This window comes from Salvelinus namaycush, chromosome 30 (assembly GCF_016432855.1).
Source record: "Salvelinus namaycush isolate Seneca chromosome 30, SaNama_1.0, whole genome shotgun sequence".
Classification (NCBI taxonomy): Eukaryota; Metazoa; Chordata; class Actinopteri; order Salmoniformes; family Salmonidae; genus Salvelinus; species Salvelinus namaycush.
Window position 1 is genome coordinate 31,468,271 of NC_052336.1, and position 21,950 is coordinate 31,490,220.

The 21,950-nt window shown below is 37.6% G+C and overlaps 1 protein-coding gene and 3 long non-coding RNA genes across 4 annotated transcripts in view; all 4 read right to left on the reverse strand.

Annotated features, from left to right (window-relative positions):
• Positions 1-11,596: 11,596 nt before the first annotated feature.
• LOC120025284 lies at positions 11,597-13,591 on the reverse strand. Its single transcript, XR_005472980.1, has 4 exons — positions 13,545-13,591; positions 13,373-13,402; positions 13,204-13,251; positions 11,597-11,643 (listed from the first exon to the last, which is right to left on the reverse strand). It is a non-coding gene; the product is annotated as an uncharacterized LOC120025284 (long non-coding RNA).
• A 238-nt stretch (positions 13,592-13,829) lies between these two features.
• On the reverse strand, positions 13,830-15,812 carry LOC120025279. Its single transcript, XR_005472978.1, has 4 exons — positions 15,766-15,812; positions 15,594-15,623; positions 15,425-15,472; positions 13,830-13,876 (listed from the first exon to the last, which is right to left on the reverse strand). It is a non-coding gene; the product is annotated as an uncharacterized LOC120025279 (long non-coding RNA).
• A 238-nt stretch (positions 15,813-16,050) lies between these two features.
• LOC120025283 lies at positions 16,051-18,033 on the reverse strand. The gene is made up of 4 exons (XR_005472979.1): positions 17,987-18,033; positions 17,815-17,844; positions 17,646-17,693; positions 16,051-16,097 (listed from the first exon to the last, which is right to left on the reverse strand). It is a non-coding gene; the product is annotated as an uncharacterized LOC120025283 (long non-coding RNA).
• Positions 18,034-18,259: 226 nt separating this feature from the next.
• Positions 18,260-21,950, reverse strand: part of LOC120025097 (vicilin-like seed storage protein At2g18540) — a 49,882-nt gene continuing 46,191 nt past the window's right edge. Inside the window, exons 11-14 of the mRNA XM_038969529.1 lie at positions 21,257-21,301; positions 21,085-21,114; positions 20,916-20,963; positions 18,260-18,318 (exon numbers count right to left, since the gene is read on the reverse strand). Of these exons, the coding sequence (XP_038825457.1) occupies positions 18,260-18,318; positions 20,916-20,963; positions 21,085-21,114; positions 21,257-21,301 (182 nt within the window). The remainder of the gene's footprint in view (positions 18,319-20,915; positions 20,964-21,084; positions 21,115-21,256; positions 21,302-21,950) is intronic.

A 21,950-nucleotide genomic window follows, 5' to 3' on the forward strand; every position in this document is an offset into this window, starting at 1 on the left:
TCCGTAAAGCCCAGCTCTGTGGAGTGTACGCTTAAAGTGGTCCTATGGACAGACAGTCCAATCTCTGCTGTGGAGCTTTGCAGCTCCTTCAGGGTTATCTATGGTCTCTTTGTTGCCTCTGATTAATGCCTCTCTTTGCAGGATTGTTGTGGTGCCATATTCTTTCCAGTTTTTAATAATGGATTTAATGGTACTCCGTGGGATGTTTAAAGTTTTGTATATTTTTTCATAACCCAACCCTGATCTGTACTTCTCCACAACTTTGTCCCTGACCTGTTTGGAGAGCTCCTTGGTCTTCATGGTGCCACTTGCTTGGTAGTGCCCCTTGCTTAGTGGTGTTGCAGACTCTGGGGCCTTTCAGAACAGGTGTAGGTATACTGAGATCATGTGACAGATCATGTGACACTTAGATTGCACACAGGTGGACTTTATTTAACGAATTATGTGACTTCTGAAGGTAATTGTCTGGACTAGATCTTATTTAGGGGCTTCATAGCAAAGGGGGTGGATACATATGCATGCACCACTTTTCCGTTTTTTTTTTTACATTTCACTTCACCAAATTTGGACTATTTTGTATATGTCCATTACATGAAATACAAATAAAAATCAATTTAAATTACAGGTTGTAATGCAACAAAATAGGAAAAACGCCAAGGGGAATTAATACTTTTGCAAGGCACTGTACATCTCTCTTGACATGAGCTGCTTTTGTTTTCTCTTTTGAACGTTCAGGTTCTGATACTTGAGAATGGAGGACAAGAATAATGTTAGACAATATGTGCCAGTTTGATGTTTCTAGTACACTTGGGGTTGTTTCGTTAATTTTGCCTTAGTAGCTGAATCCAGCTCTTTTCTACAGAAATAACATGTTTAGATGATTTTTAAATATTAGGAAGAATACAATACTTAAATTTAAAACAACATTGGTTGCACAGGATGATTTCACAGGAGGCCGGCCATATCTTTGACCCCCCTGTTCTACTCAGTCTAAAAACTACTGTAGTGAAGTACTGTAATACACCAGTACCTTTCTTTGCAGGTGCTGGTTTGGACTTTTCTTTGGCAACTTCAGCCTCTGAATAAAATAAAAAACATTTAAGATGAATGACTGGCAGGTCAAATTAAAGCATAATAGCACAAATGTACTAATTCATAGTAAATATGTACTGTATTTTAGATGTAAAACCAATTTAAAAAAACATTGCTTCAATACCTTTCTTGGCTAGTGCTGGTTTTGCCTTGTCTTTTAGAGTTTTCACCTTCTTTGCAGGCACTGGTCTAGTCTTTTCTTTAACAACATCAGCATCTATTTCAAATGTTGATAAGGACATACATGCAGTATAAGATTATTTAATTGGGAGTATTGTATAATCTGATATTTAAAATACAATAAATGATTGTATAGTATATGTATGTTCTTAAATGTAATATACTGCTTATCAAGCCTGCACTAACAAGAAACAAACATTATTGCAATGTAACATTCGTGTGCAAAGAGAAAATACATATTTATATTGAAATTAGATCATTTGTAAGGGTGGTTTTCACCTCAATCGTTATATTACATTTACAATTTATGTCATTTAACAGACACTCTTATCCAGAACTGTTTACAGTAGTGGGTGCATTTTCAATTCATAACTCTGATTTTAGATTTGTCAAATTTAGAACAGATTATAAACAATGAAAGGAACAAAAAATATGCAGTGAATAAAATAAACGCAAACAAATGTTATAACAAATGACTAATTACATACTAACCACATTCTTACCTTTCTTTGCAGGGGCTGATTTGACCTTTTCTTTAATAACTGCAGCATCTGAATCAAATGTAACATAATTGTGTTTCTCTATGAATACAGCAAGAGAAAAATGTTTCTCTGCGATCATGTACTGTCGGTAATATTATATTGGTGGTGTTAAAAATCAATACATTCTGTTATCTTCATTTGAAGGAGTTACTTTGGCTCTTTCTTTGGAAACTTCAGCTTGTAAATTCACATACTGTACAACAGTCTTTACAATAAGATCTTGATAGAATGTTTCATAAATTGCATAAAACCGACACATAGGCCTGCCAACTTATTATTTGAATAAATGCAAAATTAACAATTCAAAAATAATTTCATACCTTTCTTTTCTGGAGCTAGTTTGCCCTTTTCTTTTGCTTCGGCATCTAAATCAGAAACAAATGATTTAATAAACTGTACCTTCTATCATACAACACAGTCTTACCTGATTCAGACTATCAGGCCAAGCCAAACTGAACTGTGCTCGTTTAGATATTTTCTATTCACATTATCCTTTCCAGCACAATTCGAGTAGCTTCGGTTGATGCGTAACTATGCCAGCCCAGTATACTGTAGGTTGGCTTGGCTCAGTAATGTGAAAACGGGTTCTGTGGTACACAAAGAATACTTTGCACCTTTCTTTGATGTAGCTGCTTTGGTCTGTTCTTTGGGAACTTCACTGTCTAAAACAATCATTGGACAAGACACAACATGAATCTCAAGAATTACGCCATTATACATTTTGAAGCCAGAAAAAAACATCCTATCTGTACCTTTTTTTGCAGTTTCTGGTTTGGCTTGTTCCTTAGTTTCATTGGACTCTAATCAAACAAGAATGACAATATATACAGCAAAGTTTCAGAATGCAATTGATTCAAACCCATAATGAGTAATTGGTTGAGAGAGAAATAAAGTACACTCTGTGGCAGACATCTATTTACAGTAAGACTAGCGTTTTTTGTTTCAAGTCTAAAGAAAAAAGTTATCCATACCTTTCTTTGATGAAGCTGCTTTGGCTTTTTCTTTGTGAACTTCAGCTTCTAAAATAACCGATGGAGAAGACACACAATGAATCTAAAGAATCGGGCCATTTCTTTATTTCTTTGCAAGAGCTGGTTTGGTCTTCTCACTGGTAAATTCAGCTTCTAAGTAAAATAGTGACTTTCAGCCTCTATCAAGCTCTATCAAATTACATATTAACCACAGATTTGAAAACATTCTTACCTTTCTTTGCAGGGGCTGATTTCACCTTTTCTTTAATAACTGCGACATCTGAATCAAATACATCAGAAATGTGTTTCTCTATGAATATAGCAAGACAAACATTTTTCTCTATGATTATGTACTGTCTTTAATATCAATTTTGTGGTGGAAAGTCAATACATTCTGTTACCTTCATTTGCAGGAGTTGGTTTGGCTTTTTCTTTGGAAACTTCAGCTTCTAAGTTCACATAAAACAGTCCTTACAATAAGATCTTGATAGAATGTTTTATAAATAGCATAAAATGGACACTTTTTTTACCTTTATTTAACTAGGCAAGTCAGTTTAGAACAAATTCTTATTTTCAATGGAACAGTGGGTTAAAACTTCTTGTCAATACGGGGGCGCTGTTTTCACTTTGGAAAAAATCGTGCCCAAATGAAACGGCCTCGTACTCTTTTCTAGATCATACAATATGCATATTATTATTACTATTGGATAGAAAACACTCTCAAGTTTCTAAAACTGTTTGAATTATATCTGTGAGTAAAACAGAACTCATTTTGCAGCAAACTTCCATACAGGAAGTGAAAAATCTGAAAACGAGGCTCTGTTTCAGGGCCTGCCTATTCAACTGGCTTTTATTTATCGATATGCATGCACTTCATACGCCTTCCACTAGATGTCAACAGGCAGTGGAAGGTGGAAGGGGGTCTAGCTTGATCTGAGGTCGAATGAGAGCTTTTGGAGTGACAGGTCTGGAATTTTCTTTGTCTTCTCAGGCACGCGGCGGAGATCGACATAGTGTTCTGAAAAGCGTTCGGTTTACACGGCAAATATCTCCGGCTCTGATTTTATTTGATACATGTGATAATAACATCATAAAGTAGGTTTTTTCAACCGAGTTTTATCAGTTTATTCATTGTTTATTGGGACTTTTGGAGTTTTCCGTTCTTTGCGTCAAGAGAGGATGGGAATGTTAGCAACCTTGGCTAGCATTGTGGCACGAATTTCGACAGAAGAAATGGACATTCTAAAACCAAACAGCGATTTATTCTGGACCAAGGACTCCTTGTACAACATTCTGATGGAAGCTCAGCAAAAGTAAGTAAAAATTTATTTCTGTGTAAAATGTTGAGTCCTATTCTCCGACATTTTGGTGAGCGCTGTCTCGCAATAACGCAAGCTGTATGTTATGGTAAAGTTATTTTTAAAAATCGAACACAGCGGTTGCATTAACCTTTTCTCAATAGGGGGTGCTGTTTTCACTTTGTAAAAATTTCATTCCCAAATTAAATTGCCTCGTACTCAATTCTTGCTCGTACAATATGCATAGTATTATTACTATTGGATAGAAAACACTCTCTAGTTTCTAAAACCGTTTGAATTATATCTGTGAGTAAAACAGAACTCAAGTTGGAGCAAACTTCCTGTGAGGAAGTGAGAAATCTGAAATAAGGCAGGCTGTTCTAGGGTCAGTTTATTAATTTGCATGTCTTCTATTGGTCGAGATGCACTGCATACGCCTTCCCCTCAATGTCAGCAAATAGTGAGAATTGGAATGGAGTTGCTAGGCAGATCTGAGGCCATATAAAGGGTCTTGGAACGTGGGGTGCAGTCTTTTCAACATTCGCCATGACGCAAGACAGACCTCAGGATGGCGTTCTGGAAAGCTCCCGTTATAGGCCTTAGATATATCCGGCTCTGATTTTATTCAATATAGGTGTTAAAGACATCATAATGTTGTTATTTTAAACCGAGTTATATGAGTTTATATCAGTATATTGCGATTTTCGGATATTTCTTTGTGCTGCATTATAGTGAGTTGGGCACGTCTTCACCACATGGCTAATGTTCACTGCTAATTCTAAAGTTGAAGGCGACAATCTACAACCGAGCAACAATTCCTCTGGACAAAGGACAACTTGCCCAAGATTCTGATGGGAGCTCATCAAAAAGTAAGAAGTATTTATGATGTTGATTCGTTGTTCTGTTGAAAAATGTGAAACTACTATTCCGCCATTAACCTCTTGAGCCTATGGGGGCGCCATTTCGACTTTGTAAAAATGAGTTCCCAAATTAAACTGCCTCGTACTCAATTCTTGCTCGTACAATATGCATATTATTATTACTATTGGATAGAAAACACTCTCTAGTTTCTAAAACCGTTTGAATTATTTCTCTGAGTGAAACAGAACTCATTCTGCAGCACATTTCCTGTCAGGGAGTGAGATTTCAGAAATCGAGGTCCCTGTTCTGAGGTCAGTTTATAAGTCCCCATGTAAGCCATCGGGCTACATGCACTGCATACGTCTTCCTCTAGATGTCAGTAAGCGGGGAGAATTTGAATGGAGTGGATTGCGCAATCTGGGACCTTATATAAGACCGTGGAATGGAAGTACCGTCCTTTTCAACGGTGCGCCTGGCGCAAGAAGACATCACAATGGCGTCCTGCAAACGCTTTCGTTTTAGTAGTTCTATATCTCCGGTCATGTTTTTATTCGTTATAGGTGTTAAAGACATCATAAGGTAGTTAATTTAAACCGACTTATAGCAGTTTATAGCAGTTTATTGCGATTTTCTGGGATTTCTTTGTCATGCGCTTTCACGAGTTGGACACCTCTCCAGTTGGTGGCTAACATTAGCGGCTATTTCGACCGGACAAGAGGACATCTTTCAACCCAAAGACGATTGTTCTGGAGAAAGGACACCTTGCCCAAGATTCTGATGGAAGCTCAGCTAATAGTAAGCAGTCTTTATGCTGTTAATTCGTACTTATGTTGACAAATGTTAAATAATAATTCCGCCATGAATTTCGGTGCGTCTTGCTTTAGCGCACGCTGTATGCTTGAAGTAACGTTAATTTTAAAAATGTAACCCAGCGATTGCATTAAGAACTAATTTGTCTTTCAATTGCTGTCCAACCTGTATTTTTTTAGTCAAGTTTATGAATAGTTTTCGATTAGAATAGGTGCCTCTCCAAGATGGCGCCGGACAGATTGCTTGACGTTTTGACCACTAATCACATTGTATAACCACGATTTGTGCCGCTAAATATGCACATTTTCGAACAAACTCTATATGCATTGTGTAATATGATGTTATAGGACTGTCATCTGAAGAATTCTGAGAAGGTTAGTGAAAAAATTAATATCTTTTGGTGGTTTATACGTTATCGCTATTTTTGCCTTGAATCAATGCTGTTGTGATGTTTGCTATTGTGGTAAGCTAATATAATGCTATATTGTGTTTTCGCTGTAAAACACTTAAAAAATCTGAAATATTGTCTGGATTCACAAGATCTTTGTCTTTCATTTGCTGTACGCTGTGTATTTTTCATAAATGTTTTATGATGAGTATTTAGGTAATTCACGTTGGTCTCTGTAGTTATTCTAGTTGCTTTGGTGAGAGTTGTGATGGTGGCTGCAATGTAAAACTATGATTTATACCTGAAATATGCACATTTTTCTAACAAAACATATGCTATACAATAAATATGTTATCAGACTGTCATCTGAGGAAGTTGTTTCTTGGTTAGTGACTATTTATATCTTTATTTGGTCGAAATTGTGATAGCTACCTATGCAGGAAAGAAATGGTGGAGAAAAAAAAGTTGTGTCTTTTTCTATCGTGGTTAGCTAATAGAAATACATATTGTGTCTTCCCTGTAAAACATTTTAAAAATCAGAAATGATGGCTGGATTCACAAGATGTGTATCTTTCATCTGGTGTCTTGGACTTGTGATTTAATGATATTTAGATGCTAGTATTTACTTGTGACGCTATGCTAGGCTATGCTAGTCAGCTTTTTTACTGATGGGGGTGCTCCCGGATCCGGGATTGTGATGAAGTAGATTAAGAACCAGTGTATCTTTCATTTGCCATACAACAAGTATTTTTATGTAAAGTTTTTGATGAGTTCTTTGGTCAGATTAGGTGAGTGTCCAAAATATCTCCGGAGATTCTGGTGAATCGATGCTACGTATTCACAATGTATAACCAGGATTTGTAGCTATAAATATGCAAATTTTCGAACAAAACATAATTGTATTGTATAACATGATGTTATAAGACAGTCATCTGATGAAGTTGTCCAAAGGTTAGTGATTAATTTTATATCTTTTGCTGGTTTTTGCGAAAGCTACCTTTGCGGTGAATAAATGCGTTTGTGTGTTTAGCTATTGTGGTAAGCTAATATAATTCTATATTGTGTTTTCGCTGTAAAACACCTAAAAAATCGTAAATATTGGCTGGATTCACAAGATGTTTATCTTTCATTTGCTGTACACCATGTATTTTTCATAAATGTTTTATGATGAGTATTTATGTATTTCACGTTGCTCTCTGTAATTATTCTGGCTGCTTTGGTGCTATTTTTGATGGTAGCTGCAATGTAAAACTATGATATATACCTCAAATATGCACATTTTCGAACAAAACATAAATGTATTGTATAACATGTTATAAGACTGTCATCTGATGAAGTTGTTTCTTGGTTAGTGACTAATTTTATCTCTATTTTGTCGGTTTTGTGAAAGCTACCTATGCGGTGGAAACATGGTGAAAATATGCGGTTGTGTGTTTGGCTATTGTGGTTAGCTAATAGAAATACATATTGTGTTTTCGCTGTAAAACATTTAAAAATCGGAAATGATGGCTGGATTCACAAGATGTTTATCTTTCATTTGCTGTATTGGACTTGTGATTTCATGAAAATTATATTATATGATATCCCTGTCCCGTTAGGCTAGGCTATGCTAGTCAGCTTTTTTGATGAGGAGGATCCCGGATCCGGGAGAGAGAAGTTCAGGGGCAGAACGACAGATTTGTACCTTGTCAGGTCAGGGATTCAAACCTTTCAGTTACTAGTCCAACGCTCTAACCACTAGGCTACGCTGCCGCCCCATAGGCTGCATACTTATTATTTGAAAAGTGGAGAATTAACAATTCAAAATACCTTTCTTTCTGGGGCTAATTTGGCCTTTTCTTTTGCTTCAGCATCTAAATCAGATTTGTTTTATTTTATAAACCATACCTTCTATCATACAACACAGTCTGACCTGATTCAGACTATCGGGCCAAGCCTTAACTGAACTGTGCTTGTTTAGATATTTTCTATTCACATTGTCCTTTACAGCACAATTCGAGCAGCTTCGGTTGATGCGTAACTATGCCAGCCCAGTATACTGTAGGTTGGCTTGGCTCAGTAATGTGAAAACGGGTTCTGTGGTACACAAAGAATACTTCGCACCTTTCTTTGATGTAGCTGCTTTGGTCTGTTCTTTGGGAACTTCACGGTCTAAAACAATCATTGGACAAGACACAACATGAATCTCAAGAATTACGCCATTATACATTTTGAAGCAAGAAAACAAAAATCCTATCTGTACCTTTTTTTGCAGGCTCTGGATTGGCTTGTTCCTTAGTTTCCTTGGACTCTAATCAAACAAGAATGACAATATATACAGCAAAGTTTCAGAATGCAATTGATTCAAACCCATAATGAGTAATTGGTTGAGAGAGAAATAAAGTACACTCTGTGGCAGACATCTATTTACAGTAAGACTAGCGTTTTTTGTTTCAAGTCTAAAGAAAAAAGTTATCCATACCTTTCTTTGATGAAGCTGCTTTGGCTTTTTCTTTGTGAACTTCAGCTTCTAAAACAATCATTGGAGAAGACACACAATTAATCTCAAGAATTGGGCAATTTATTTATTTATTTGCAAGAGCTGGTTTGGTCTTCTTATTGGTAAATTCAGCTTCTAAGTAAAAATAGTGATTTTCTGTTCAAACTTGAACTTGAACATTCTAGTCCTCCCGGTTTTGACCCTTGCCTGCCTTGACTCTGAACCCACCTGCCTGACCATACTGCCTGCCCTGACATCGAACCTGCCTGCCACTCTGTACCTCCTGGACTCTGACATTGTTATGATATTTTGCCTGTCCACGACCATTCTCTTGCCTGCCCCATGGATTATAATAAATAACAGAGAGTCGAACAATCTGCCTCCCGTGTCTGCATCTGGGTCTTGCTTGAGCCCTTATATTATCAAATTACATAGTAACCACAGATTTGAAAACATTCTTACCTTTCTTTGCAGTGGCTGATTTCACCTTTTCTTTAATAACTGCGACATCTGAATCAAATACATCAGAAATGTGTTTCTCTATGAATATAGCAAGACAACATTTTTCTCTATGATTATGTACTGTCTTTAATATCATTTTAGTTGTGGAAAGTGAATAAATTCTGTTACCTTCATTTGCAGGAGTTGGTTTGTCTTTCCCTTTGGAAAAAGTCCACATACAACAGTCTTTACAATAAGATCTTGATAGAATGTTTTATAAATTGCATAAAACCGACACATAGGCCTGTCTACTTATTATTTGAATAAATGGAAAATGAACTATTAAAAAATAATTTGTTACCTTTCTTTTCTGGAGCTATGCCCTTTTCTTTTGCTTCAGCATCTAAATCAGAAAAACATATTTCATGAAGTATACCTTCTATCAAACAAAACAGTCTTAACTGATTCAGACTATAGGGCCAAGCCAAACTGTACTGTGCTCGTTCTGATATTTTATTTCACATTGTCCGTTCCAGCACTATTCCAGCAACTATGATTGACTAGGCCAGCCCAGTATACTGTAGGTTGGCTTGGCTCAGTAGTTATAAAAAGGGTTCTGTGTACACAAAGAATATTTGCACCTTTCTTTGATGTAGCTGCTATGATTTTGTCTTTGGGACCTTCATCTTCTAAAACAATCATTGGAGAAGACACAACATCACGCCAATTATACATTTGATACAAGAAAAAATCAAGAAGAAATGGAGATATCGGGGTGCAATGGAGCAATGGATGGAGATATCGTAGGTCGGGGTGCAATGTAAGGATCTGACGGTGAGTGAGTAATCCCCCTCTACCATCAGTCCTATTAGCCAACATGCAATCAATGGATGAACTCCAATCAAGACTATTCTACCAACGGGACATTAAAAACTGTAATATCTTATGTTTCACTGAGTCGTGGCTGAAAGACGACATGGATAACATACAGCTGGCTGGGTTTTCGGTCCATCGGCAAGATAGAACAGCCGCCTCTGGTAAGACAAGGGGTGGCGGTCTGTGTCTATTTGTAAATAACATCTGGTGCATGACATCTAATATTAAGGAAGTCTCAAGGTTTTGCTCGCCTGAGGTAGAGTATCTCATGATAAGCTGTAGACCACACTGTTTACAATAGAGCTTTTACCAAGAGAGTTTTAAAGCACATTATAAACACTGAAACAAACACAAAATATACAGTGAATAAATAAAAAAGAAATAAAAAAAGGCTTGTCTTTGGAAACAGCATCTAAATGCAACACGAATGTGCCAATTTTTTTATGAAACTCAATTTATAATACAAGCACGTGATAATTCAAGGGAACAATAAATATAAAAACACTTGAATGATGCCTTGCAGGATCTACTTATTTGGCACGTTCAGCCTCTATCAAGCTCTGTCTGTCACACCTTGATCTGTTTCAACTGTCCTTGTGCTTGTCTCCACCATCTCCAAGTGTCACCCATCTTCCTCATTATCCCCTGTGTATTGATACCTGTGTTTTCTGTATGTCTGTGCTAGTTCGTCTTGTCTTGACAAGTCAACCAGCGTGTTACGCCGTGCTCTTGCTTTTTACTCTGTTTTTTGCTAGTCCTCCCCGGTTTTGACCCTTTCCTGCCTTGACTCTGAACCCACCTGCCTGACCATACTGCCTGCCCTGACCTTGAGCCTGCCTGCCACTCTGTACCTCCTGGACTCTGACATTGTTATGATATTTTGCCTGTCCACGACCATTCTCTTGCCTGCCCCTTGGATTATAATAAATAACAGAGAGTCGAACAATCTGCCTCCCGTGTCTGCATCTGGGTCTTGCTTGAGCCCTTCTACTATAAAATTACATAGTAACCACAGATTTGAAAACATTCTTACCTTTCTTTGCAGGGGCTGATTTCACCGTTTCTTTAATAACTGCAACATCTGAATCAAATACATCGTAAATGTGTTTCTCTATGAATATAGCAAGACAAACATTTTTCTCTATGATTATGTACTGTCTTTAATATCATTTCAGTTGTGGAAAGTCAATAACTTTTGTTACCTTCATTTGCAGGAGTTGGTTTGTCTTTCCCTTTGGAAAAAGTCCACATACAACAGTCTTTACAATAAGATCTTGATAGAATGTTTTATAAATTGCATAAAACCAACACATAGGCCTGCCTACTTATTATTTGAATAAATGGAAAATGAACAATTAAAAAATAATTTCTTACCTTTCTTTTCTGGCGCTAGTTTGCCCTTTTCTTTTGCTTCAGCATCTAAATCAGAAAACATATTTCATGAAGTATACCTTCTATCAAACAAAACAGTCTTACCTGATTCAGACTATAGGGCCAAGCCAAACTGTACTGTGCTCGTTCTGATATTTTATTTCACATTGTCCTTTCCAGCACTGTTCCAGCAACTATGATTGACTAGGCCAGCCCAGTATACTGTAGGTTGGCTTGGCTCAGTAGTTTTAAAAAGGGTTCTATGTACATAAAGACTACTTTGTACCTTTCTTTGATGTAGCTGCTTTGGTTTTTTCTTTGGGAACTTCAGCTTCTAAAACAATCATTGGACAAAACACAACATCAATCTCAAGAATTACACCATTATACATTTGATACAAGAAAAAAACATCCTATCTCTACCTTTTTTTGCAGGTTCTGGTTTGGCTGGTTCCTTAGTTTCCTTGGGCTCTAATTAAACAATAATAGTAACATATATGAATGATGGTGCCGGAGGAGATGGCTGCCGTTTTACGGGCTCCTAACCAATTGTTCTATTATGTTTGTTTTTTCAAGTTATTTGTAGCTTATTTTGTACATAAGGTTTCTGCCACTGTCTCTTGTGACTGAAAATAGATTCTGGATATCAGGTCAGCCATTAAGATTATTTTACAGAATTTTTCTTTAATGATTCGGACACAAAGGATGTACTTCAGACACTCGACAAGGCCCAAATCCCTGTCATTCGCATGAAGAAGAGACGGAGATATCGGGGACATAGGTCGTGGTGCATTGTAAGGATCTGACGGTGAGTGAGTAATCCCCCTCTACCATCAGTCCTATTAGCCAACATGCAATCAATGGATGAGCTCCAATCAAGACTATCCTACCAACGGGACATTAAAAACTGTAATATCTTATGTTTCACTGAGTCGTGGCTGAAAGACGAAATGGATAACATACAGCTGGCTGGGTTTTCGGTCCATCGGCAAGATAGAACAGCTGCCTCTGGTAAGACAAGGGGTGGCGGTCTGTGTCTATTTGTAAATAACATCTGGTGCATGACATCTAATATTAAGGAAGTCTCAAGGTTTTGCTCGCCTGAGGTAGAGTATCTCATGATAAGGTGTAGACCACAGTGTTTACAATAGAGTTTTTACCAAGAGAGTTTTAAAACACATTATAAACACTGAAACAAACACAAAACATACAGTGAATAAATAAAAAATAAATACAAATAAATACCATAAAAGACTGGTCTTTAGAAACAGCATCTAAATGCATCACGAATGGACCAATTTTTTTATGAAACTCACTTTATAATACAAGCACGTGATAATTCAAGGGAACAATAATTATAAAAACACTTGAATGATGCTTTGCAGGATCTACTTGTTTGGCACGTTCAGCCTCTATCAAGCTCTATCTGTCACACCCTGATCTGTTTCACCTGTCCTTGTGCGTGTCTCCACCATCTCCAAGTGTCACCCATCTTCCCCATTATACCCTGTGTATTGATACCTGTGTTTTCTGTATGTCTGTGCTAGTTCGTCTTGTATGGACAAGTCAACCAGCATGTTACGCCGTGCTCTTGCTTTTTACACTGTTTTTTGCTAGTCCTCCGGGTTTTGACCCTTGCCTGCCTTGTCTCTGAACCCACCTGCCTGACCATACTGCCTGCCCTGACCTTGAGCCTGCCTGCCACTCTGTACCTCCTGGACTCTGACATTGTTATGATATTTTACCTGTCCACGACCATTCTCTTGCCTGCCCCTTGGATTATAATAAATATCAGAGAGTCGAACAATCTGCCTCCCGTGTCTGCATCTGGGTCTTGCTTGAGCCCTTCTACTATAAAATTACATAGTAACCACAGATTTGAAAACATTCTTACCTTTCTTTGCAGTGGCTGATTTCACCTTTTCTTTAATAACTGCGACATCTGAATCAAATACAACATAAATGTGTTTCTCTATGAATATAGCAAGACAAACGTTTTTCTCTATGATTATATACTGTCTTTAATATCAATTTATTTGTGGAAAGTCAATAAATTCTGTTACCTTCATTTGCAGGAGTTGCTTTGTCTTTCCCTTTGGAAAAAGTCCACATAGAACAGTCTTTACAATAAGATCTTGATAGAATGTTTTGTAAATTGCATAAAACCGACACATAGGCCTGCCTACTTATTATTTGAATAAATAGAAAATGAACTATTAAAAAATAATTTGTTACCTTTCTTTTCTGGCGCTAGTTTGCCCTTTTCTTTTGCTTCAGCATCTAAATCAGAAAAACATATTTCATGAAGTATACCTTCTATCAAACAAAACAGTCTTAACTGATTCAGACTATAGGGCCAAACCAAACTGTACTGTGCTCGTTCTGATATTTTATTTCACATTGTCCTTTCCAGCACTGTTCCAGCAACTATGATTGACTAGGCCAGCCCAGTATACTGTAGGTTGGCTTGGCTCAGTAGTTTTAAAAAGGGTTCTATGTACATAAAGACTACTTTGTACCTTTCTTTGATGTAGCTGCTTTGGTTTTTTCTTTGGGAACTTCAGCTTCTAAAACAATCATTGGACAAAACACAACATCAATCTCAAGAATTACGCCATTATACATTTGATACAAGAAAAAAACATCCTATCTGTACCTTTTTTTGCAGGTTCTGGTTTGGCTGGTTCCTTAGTTTCCTTGGGCTCTAATTAAACAATAATAGTAACATATATGAATGATGGTGCCGGAGGAGATGGCTGCCGTTTTACGGGCTCCTAACCAATTGTTCTATTCTGTTTGTTTTTTCAAGTTATTTGTAGCTTATTTTGTACATAAGGTTTCTGCCACTGTCTCTTGTGACTGAAATTAGATTCTGGATATCAGGTCAGCCATTAAGATTATTTTACAGAATTTTTCTTTAATGATTCGGACACAAAGGATGTACTTCAGACACTCGACAAGGCCCAAATCCCTGTCATTCGCATGAAGAAGAGACGGAGGTATCGGGGACATAGGTCGGGGTGCAATGTAAGGATCTGACGGTGAGTGAGTAATCCCCCTCTACCATCAGTCCTATTAGCCAACATGCAATCAATGGACGAGCTCCAATCAAGACTATTCTACCAACGGGACATTAAAAACTGTAATATCTTATGTTTCATTGAGTCGTGGCTGAAAGACGACATGGATAACATACAGCTGGCTGGGTTTTCGGTCCATCGGCAAGATAGAACAGCCGCCTCTGGTAAGACAAGGGGTGGCGGTCTGTGTCTATTTGTAAATAACAGCTGGTGCATGACATCTAATATTAAGGAAGTCTCAAGGTTTTGCTCGCCTGAGGTAGAGTATCTCATGATAAGCTGTAGACCACACTGTTTACAATAGAGTTTTTACCAGGGGAGTTTTAAAGCATATTATAAACACTGAAACAAACACAAAATATACAGTGAATAAATAAAAAAGAAATACAAAAAGGCTTGTCTTTGGAAACAGCATCTAAATGCAACACGAATGGACCAATTTTTTTATGAAACTCACTTTATAATACAAGCTCGTGATAATTCAAGGGAACAATAATTATAAAAACACTTGAATGATGCCTTGCAGGATCTACTTTTTTGGCACGTTCAGCATCTATCAAGCTCTATCTGTCACACCCTGATCTGTTTCACTTGTTCTTGTGCGTGTCTCCACCATCTCCAAGTGTTACCCATCTTCCCCATTATACCCTGTGTATTGATACCTGTGTTTTCTGTATGTCTGTGCTAGTTCGTCTTGTATGGACAAGTCAACCAGCGTGTTACGCCGTGCTCTTGCTTTTTACACTGTTTTTTGCTAGTCCTCCGGGTTTTGACCCTTGCCTGCCTTGACTCTGAACCCACCTGCCTTACCATACTGCCTGCCCTGACCTTGAGCCTGCCTGCCACTCTGTACCTCCTGGACTCTGACATTGTTATGATATTTTACCTGTCCACGACCATTCTCTTGCCTGCCCCTTGGATTATAATAAATATCAGAGAGTCGAACAATCTGCCTCCCGTGTCTGCATCTGGGTCTTGCTTGAGCCCTTATATTATCAAATTACATAGTAACCACAGATTTGAAAACATTCTTACCTTTCTTTGCAGTGGCTGATTTCACCTTTTCTTTAATAACTGCGACATCTGAATCAAATACAACATAAATGTGTTTCTCTATGAATATAGCAAGACAAACGTTTTTCTCTATGATTATATACTGTCTTTAATATCAATTTATTTGTGGAAAGTCAATAAATTCTGTTACCTTCATTTGCAGGAGTTGCTTTGTCTTTCCCTTTGGAAAAAGTCCACATAGAACAGTCTTTACAATAAGATCTTGATAGAATGTTTTGTAAATTGCATAAAACCGACACATAGGCCTGCCTACTTATTATTTGAATAAATAGAAAATGAACTATTAAAAAATAATTTGTTACCTTTCTTTTCTGGCGCTAGTTTGCCCTTTTCTTTTGCTTCAGCATCTAAATCAGAAAAACATATTTCATGAAGTATACCTTCTATCAAACAAAACAGTCTTAACTGATTCAGACTATAGGGCCAAACCAAACTGTACTGTGCTCGTTCTGATATTTTATTTCACATTGTCCTTTCCAGCACTGTTCCAGCAACTATGATTGACTAGGCCAGCCCAGTATACTGTAGGTTGGCTTGGCTCAGTAGTTTTAAAAAGGGTTCTATGTACATAAAGACTACTTTGTACCTTTCTTTGATGTAGCTGCTTTGGTTTTTTCTTTGGGAACTTCAGCTTCTAAAACAATCATTGGACAAAACACAACATCAATCTCAAGAATTACGCCATTATACATTTGATACAAGAAAAAAACATCCTATCTGTACCTTTTTTTGCAGGTTCTGGTTTGGCTGGTTCCTTAGTTTCCTTGGGCTCTAATTAAACAATAATAGTAACATATATGAATGATGGTGCCGGAGGAGATGGCTGCCGTTTTACGGGCTCCTAACCAATTGTTCTATTCTGTTTGTTTTTTCAAGTTATTTGTAGCTTATTTTGTACATAAGGTTTCTGCCACTGTCTCTTGTGACTGAAATTAGATTCTGGATATCAGGTCAGCCATTAAGATTATTTTACAGAATTTTTCTTTAATGATTCGGACACAAAGGATGTACTTCAGACACTCGACAAGGCCCAAATCCCTGTCATTCGCATGAAGAAGAGACGGAGGTATCGGGGACATAGGTCGGGGTGCAATGTAAGGATCTGACGGTGAGTGAGTAATCCCCCTCTACCATCAGTCCTATTAGCCAACATGCAATCAATGGACGAGCTCCAATCAAGACTATTCTACCAACGGGACATTAAAAACTGTAATATCTTATGTTTCATTGAGTCGTGGCTGAAAGACGACATGGATAACATACAGCTGGCTGGGTTTTCGGTCCATCGGCAAGATAGAACAGCCGCCTCTGGTAAGACAAGGGGTGGCGGTCTGTGTCTATTTGTAAATAACAGCTGGTGCATGACATCTAATATTAAGGAAGTCTCAAGGTTTTGCTCGCCTGAGGTAGAGTATCTCATGATAAGCTGTAGACCACACTGTTTACAATAGAGTTTTTACCAGGGGAGTTTTAAAGCATATTATAAACACTGAAACAAACACAAAATATACAGTGAATAAATAAAAAAGAAATACAAAAAGGCTTGTCTTTGGAAACAGCATCTAAATGCAACACGAATGGACCAATTTTTTTATGAAACTCACTTTATAATACAAGCTCGTGATAATTCAAGGGAACAATAATTATAAAAACACTTGAATGATGCCTTGCAGGATCTACTTTTTTGGCACGTTCAGCATCTATCAAGCTCTATCTGTCACACCCTGATCTGTTTCACTTGTTCTTGTGCGTGTCTCCACCATCTCCAAGTGTTACCCATCTTCCCCATTATACCCTGTGTATTGATACCTGTGTTTTCTGTATGTCTGTGCTAGTTCGTCTTGTATGGACAAGTCAACCAGCGTGTTACGCCGTGCTCTTGCTTTTTACACTGTTTTTTGCTAGTCCTCCGGGTTTTGACCCTTGCCTGCCTTGACTCTGAACCCACCTGCCTTACCATACTGCCTGCCCTGACCTTGAGCCTGCCTGCCACTCTGTACCTCCTGGACTCTGACATTGTTATGATATTTTACCTGTCCACGACCATTCTCTTGCCTGCCCCTTGGATTATAATAAATATCAGAGAGTCGAACAATCTGCCTCCCGTGTCTGCATCTGGGTCTTGCTTGAGCCCTTATATTATCAAATTACATAGTAACCACAGATTTGAAAACATTCTTACCTTTCTTTGCAGTGGCTGATTTCACCTTTTCTTTAATAACTGCGACATCTGAATCAAATACAACATAAATGTGTTTCTCTATGAATATAGCAAGACAAACGTTTTTCTCTATGATTATATACTGTCTTTAATATCAATTTATTTGTGGAAAGTCAATAAATTCTGTTACCTTCATTTGCAGGAGTTGCTTTGTCTTTCCCTTTGGAAAAAGTCCACATAGAACAGTCTTTACAATAAGATCTTGATAGAATGTTTTGTAAATTGCATAAAACCGACACATAGGCCTGCCTACTTATTATTTGAATAAATAGAAAATGAACTATTAAAAAATAATTTGTTACCTTTCTTTTCTGGCGCTAGTTTGCCCTTTTCTTTTGCTTCAGCATCTAAATCAGAAAAACATATTTCATGAAGTATACCTTCTATCAAACAAAACAGTCTTAACTGATTCAGACTATAGGGCCAAACCAAACTGTACTGTGCTCGTTCTGATATTTTATTTCACATTGTCCTTTCCAGCACTGTTCCAGCAACTATGATTGACTAGGCCAGCCCAGTATACTGTAGGTTGGCTTGGCTCAGTAGTTTTAAAAAGGGTTCTATGTACATAAAGACTACTTTGTACCTTTCTTTGATGTAGCTGCTTTGGTTTTTTCTTTGGGAACTTCAGCTTCTAAAACAATCATTGGACAAAACACAACATCAATCTCAAGAATTACGCCATTATACATTTGATACAAGAAAAAAACATCCTATCTGTACCTTTTTTTGCAGGTTCTGGTTTGGCTGGTTCCTTAGTTTCCTTGGGCTCTAATTAAACAATAATAGTAACATATATGAATGATGGTGCCGGAGGAGATGGCTGCCGTTTTACGGGCTCCTAACCAATTGTTCTATTCTGTTTGTTTTTTCAAGTTATTTGTAGCTTATTTTGTACATAAGGTTTCTGCCACTGTCTCTTGTGACTGAAATTAGATTCTGGATATCAGGTCAGCCATTAAGATTATTTTACAGAATTTTTCTTTAATGATTCGGACACAAAGGATGTACTTCAGACACTCGACAAGGCCCAAATCCCTGTCATTCGCATGAAGAAGAGACGGAGGTATCGGGGACATAGGTCGGGGTGCAATGTAAGGATCTGACGGTGAGTGAGTAATCCCCCTCTACCATCAGTCCTATTAGCCAACATGCAATCAATGGACGAGCTCCAATCAAGACTATTCTACCAACGGGACATTAAAAACTGTAATATCTTATGTTTCATTGAGTCGTGGCTGAAAGACGACATGGATAACATACAGCTGGCTGGGTTTTCGGTCCATCGGCAAGATAGAACAGCCGCCTCTGGTAAGACAAGGGGTGGCGGTCTGTGTCTATTTGTAAATAACAGCTGGTGCATGACATCTAATATTAACTTCTCTGGGATAAGGGGCAGCATTTTCACGGTTGCATGAAAAGCGTGCCCAGAGTAAACTGACTCCTACTCAGTCCCAGATGCTAATATATGTATTTTATTATTAGTATTGGATGGAAAACACTCTGAAGTTTCTAAAACTGTTTGAATCATGTCTGTGACTATAACATAACTTATTTGGCTGGCAAAACCCCTAGGACAAACCATTCAGATATTTGTTTTTTGAGGTCACTCTCTTTTCAATGCGTTTTCATTGGGAATCCAGATTTCTAAGGGACCTTCCTGCAGTTCCTATCGCTTCCACTGGATGTCAAGAGTCTTTAGAAATTGGATGAGGTTTTACCTTTGAGAAATGAAGAAGTAGCCATGTTCAGAATGAGGCTCCTGTGAAGTGTACTGTTTATTAGAGGCGTGTGACCAGAAAGCATGCTACACATTGTTTTCCTCTGGTATTGAACACAGATCATCCCGTCTTCAATTTTATCGATTATTTACGTAAAAAAATACCTAAAGTTGTATTACAAAAGAAGTTTGAAATGTTTGGACAAAGCTTACCAGTAACTTTTGAGATATTTTGTAGTCACATTGGGCAAGTTGGAACCGGTGTTTTTCTGGATCAAACGCGCCAAATAAATTGACATTTTGGATATATATCGACGGAATTAATCAAACAAAAGGACCATTTGTGATGTTTATGGGACATATTGGAGTGCCAACAGAAGAAGCCCTTCAAAGATAAGGCATGAATTATATCTTTATTTCTGCGTTTTGTGTCGCCCCGGGAGGGTTGAAATATGATGGTCTGTGATTGTTAGCTGGGGTGCTATCCTCAGATAATAGCATTGTTTGCTTTCGCCGTAAAGCATTTTTGAAATCTGACACGTTGGCTGGATTCACAACAAGTGCAGCTTTAATTTGGTATATTGAATGTGTGATTTCATGAAAGTTACATTTTTATAGTAATTTATTTGAATTTGGCGCTCTGCATTTTCACTGGATGTTGGCCAGGTGGGACGCTACCGTCCCACATATCCCAGAGAGGTTTTAAGGAAGTCTCAAGGTTTTGCTCGCCTAATGTAGAGTATCTCATGATACGCTGTAGACCACACTGTTTACAATAGAGTTTTTACCAAGAGAGTTTTAAAGCACATTATTAACACTGAAACAAACACAAAATATACAGTGAATAAATAAAAAAGAAATACAAAAAAGGCTTGTCTTTGGAAACAGCATCTAAATGCAACAAGAAAGGGCCAATTTCTTTATGAAACTCACTTTATATTACAAGCTCGTGATCATTCAAGGGAACAGTAATTATAAAAACACTTGAATGATGCTTTGCAGGATCTACTTTTTTGGCACATTCAGCCTCTATCAAACTCTGTCTGTCACATCCTGATCTGTTTCACTTGTCCTTGTGCTTGTCTCCACCATCTCCAAGTGTCACCCATCTTCCCCATTATCCCCTGTGTATTAATACCTGTGTTTTCTGTATGTCTGTGCTAGTTCGTCTTGTATGGACAAGTCAACCAGCGTGTTACGCCGTGCTCTTGCTTTTTACACAGTTTTTTGCTAGTCCTCCGGGTTTTGACCCTTGCCTGCCTTGACTCTGAACCCACCTGCCTTACCATACTGCCTGCCCTGACCTTGAGCCTGCCTGCCACTCTGTACCTCCTGGACTCTGACCTTGTTATGATATTTTGCCTGTCCACGACCATTCTCTTGCCTGCCCCTTGGATTATAATAAATATCAGAGAGTCGAACAAGCTGCCTCCCGTGTCTGCATCTGGGTCTTGCTTGAGCCCTTATACTATCAAATTACTTAGTAACCACAGATTTGAAAACATTCTTACCTTTCTTTGCAGGGGCTGATTTCACCTTTTCTTTAATAACTGCAACATCTGAATCAAATACATCATAAATGTGTTTCTCTATGAATATAGCAAGACAAACATCTTTCTCGATGATTATATACTGTCTTTAATAACATTTTAGTTGTGGAAAGTCAATAAATTCTCTTACCTTCATTTGCAGTAGTTGGTTTGTCTTTCCCTTTGTAAAAAGTCCACATACAACAGTCTTTACAATAAGATCTTGATAGAATGTTTTATAAATTGCATAAAACCGACACATAGGCCTGCCCACTTATTATTTGAATAAATGGAAAATGAACTATTAAAAAATAATTTGTTACCTTTCTTTTCTGGCGCTAGTTTGCCCTTTTCTTTTGCTTCAGCATCTAAATCAGAAAAACATATTTCATGAAGTATACCTTCTATCAAACAAAACAGTCTTACCTGATTCAGACTATAGGGCCAAGCCAAACTGTACTGTGCTCGTTCTGATATTTTATTTCACATTGTCCTTTCCAGCACTGTTTCAGCAACTATGATTGACTAGGCCAGCCCAGTATACTGTAGGTTGGCTTGGCTCAGTAGTTTTAAAAAGGGTTCTGTGGTACACAAAGACTACTTTGCACCTTTCTTTTATGTAATTTTTGTGAAAAAAGTCTAAATACATTGTTTCTTTTGATAGTATTTTAATATGTGCATATACAGTGCCTTCGGAAAGTATTCAGACCATTTGACTTCTTCCACGTTTTGTTTACGTTAAAGCCTTATTCTAAAATGGATTACATTTGTAAAAATCCTCTGCAATCTACACATAATACCCCATAATGACAAAGTGAAAACAGGTTTTTTATTTTAAATAAAAAACAGAAATACGTTATTTACAGCATGCAGACCCTTTGCTATGAGACTCGAAATTGAGCTGAGCTGCATCCATTGATAATCCTTGAGCTGTTTCTACTGTACACCTTGATTGGAGTCCATCCGTGGTATATTCAGTTGATTGGACATGATTTGGAAAGGTACACCTTTGTCTAT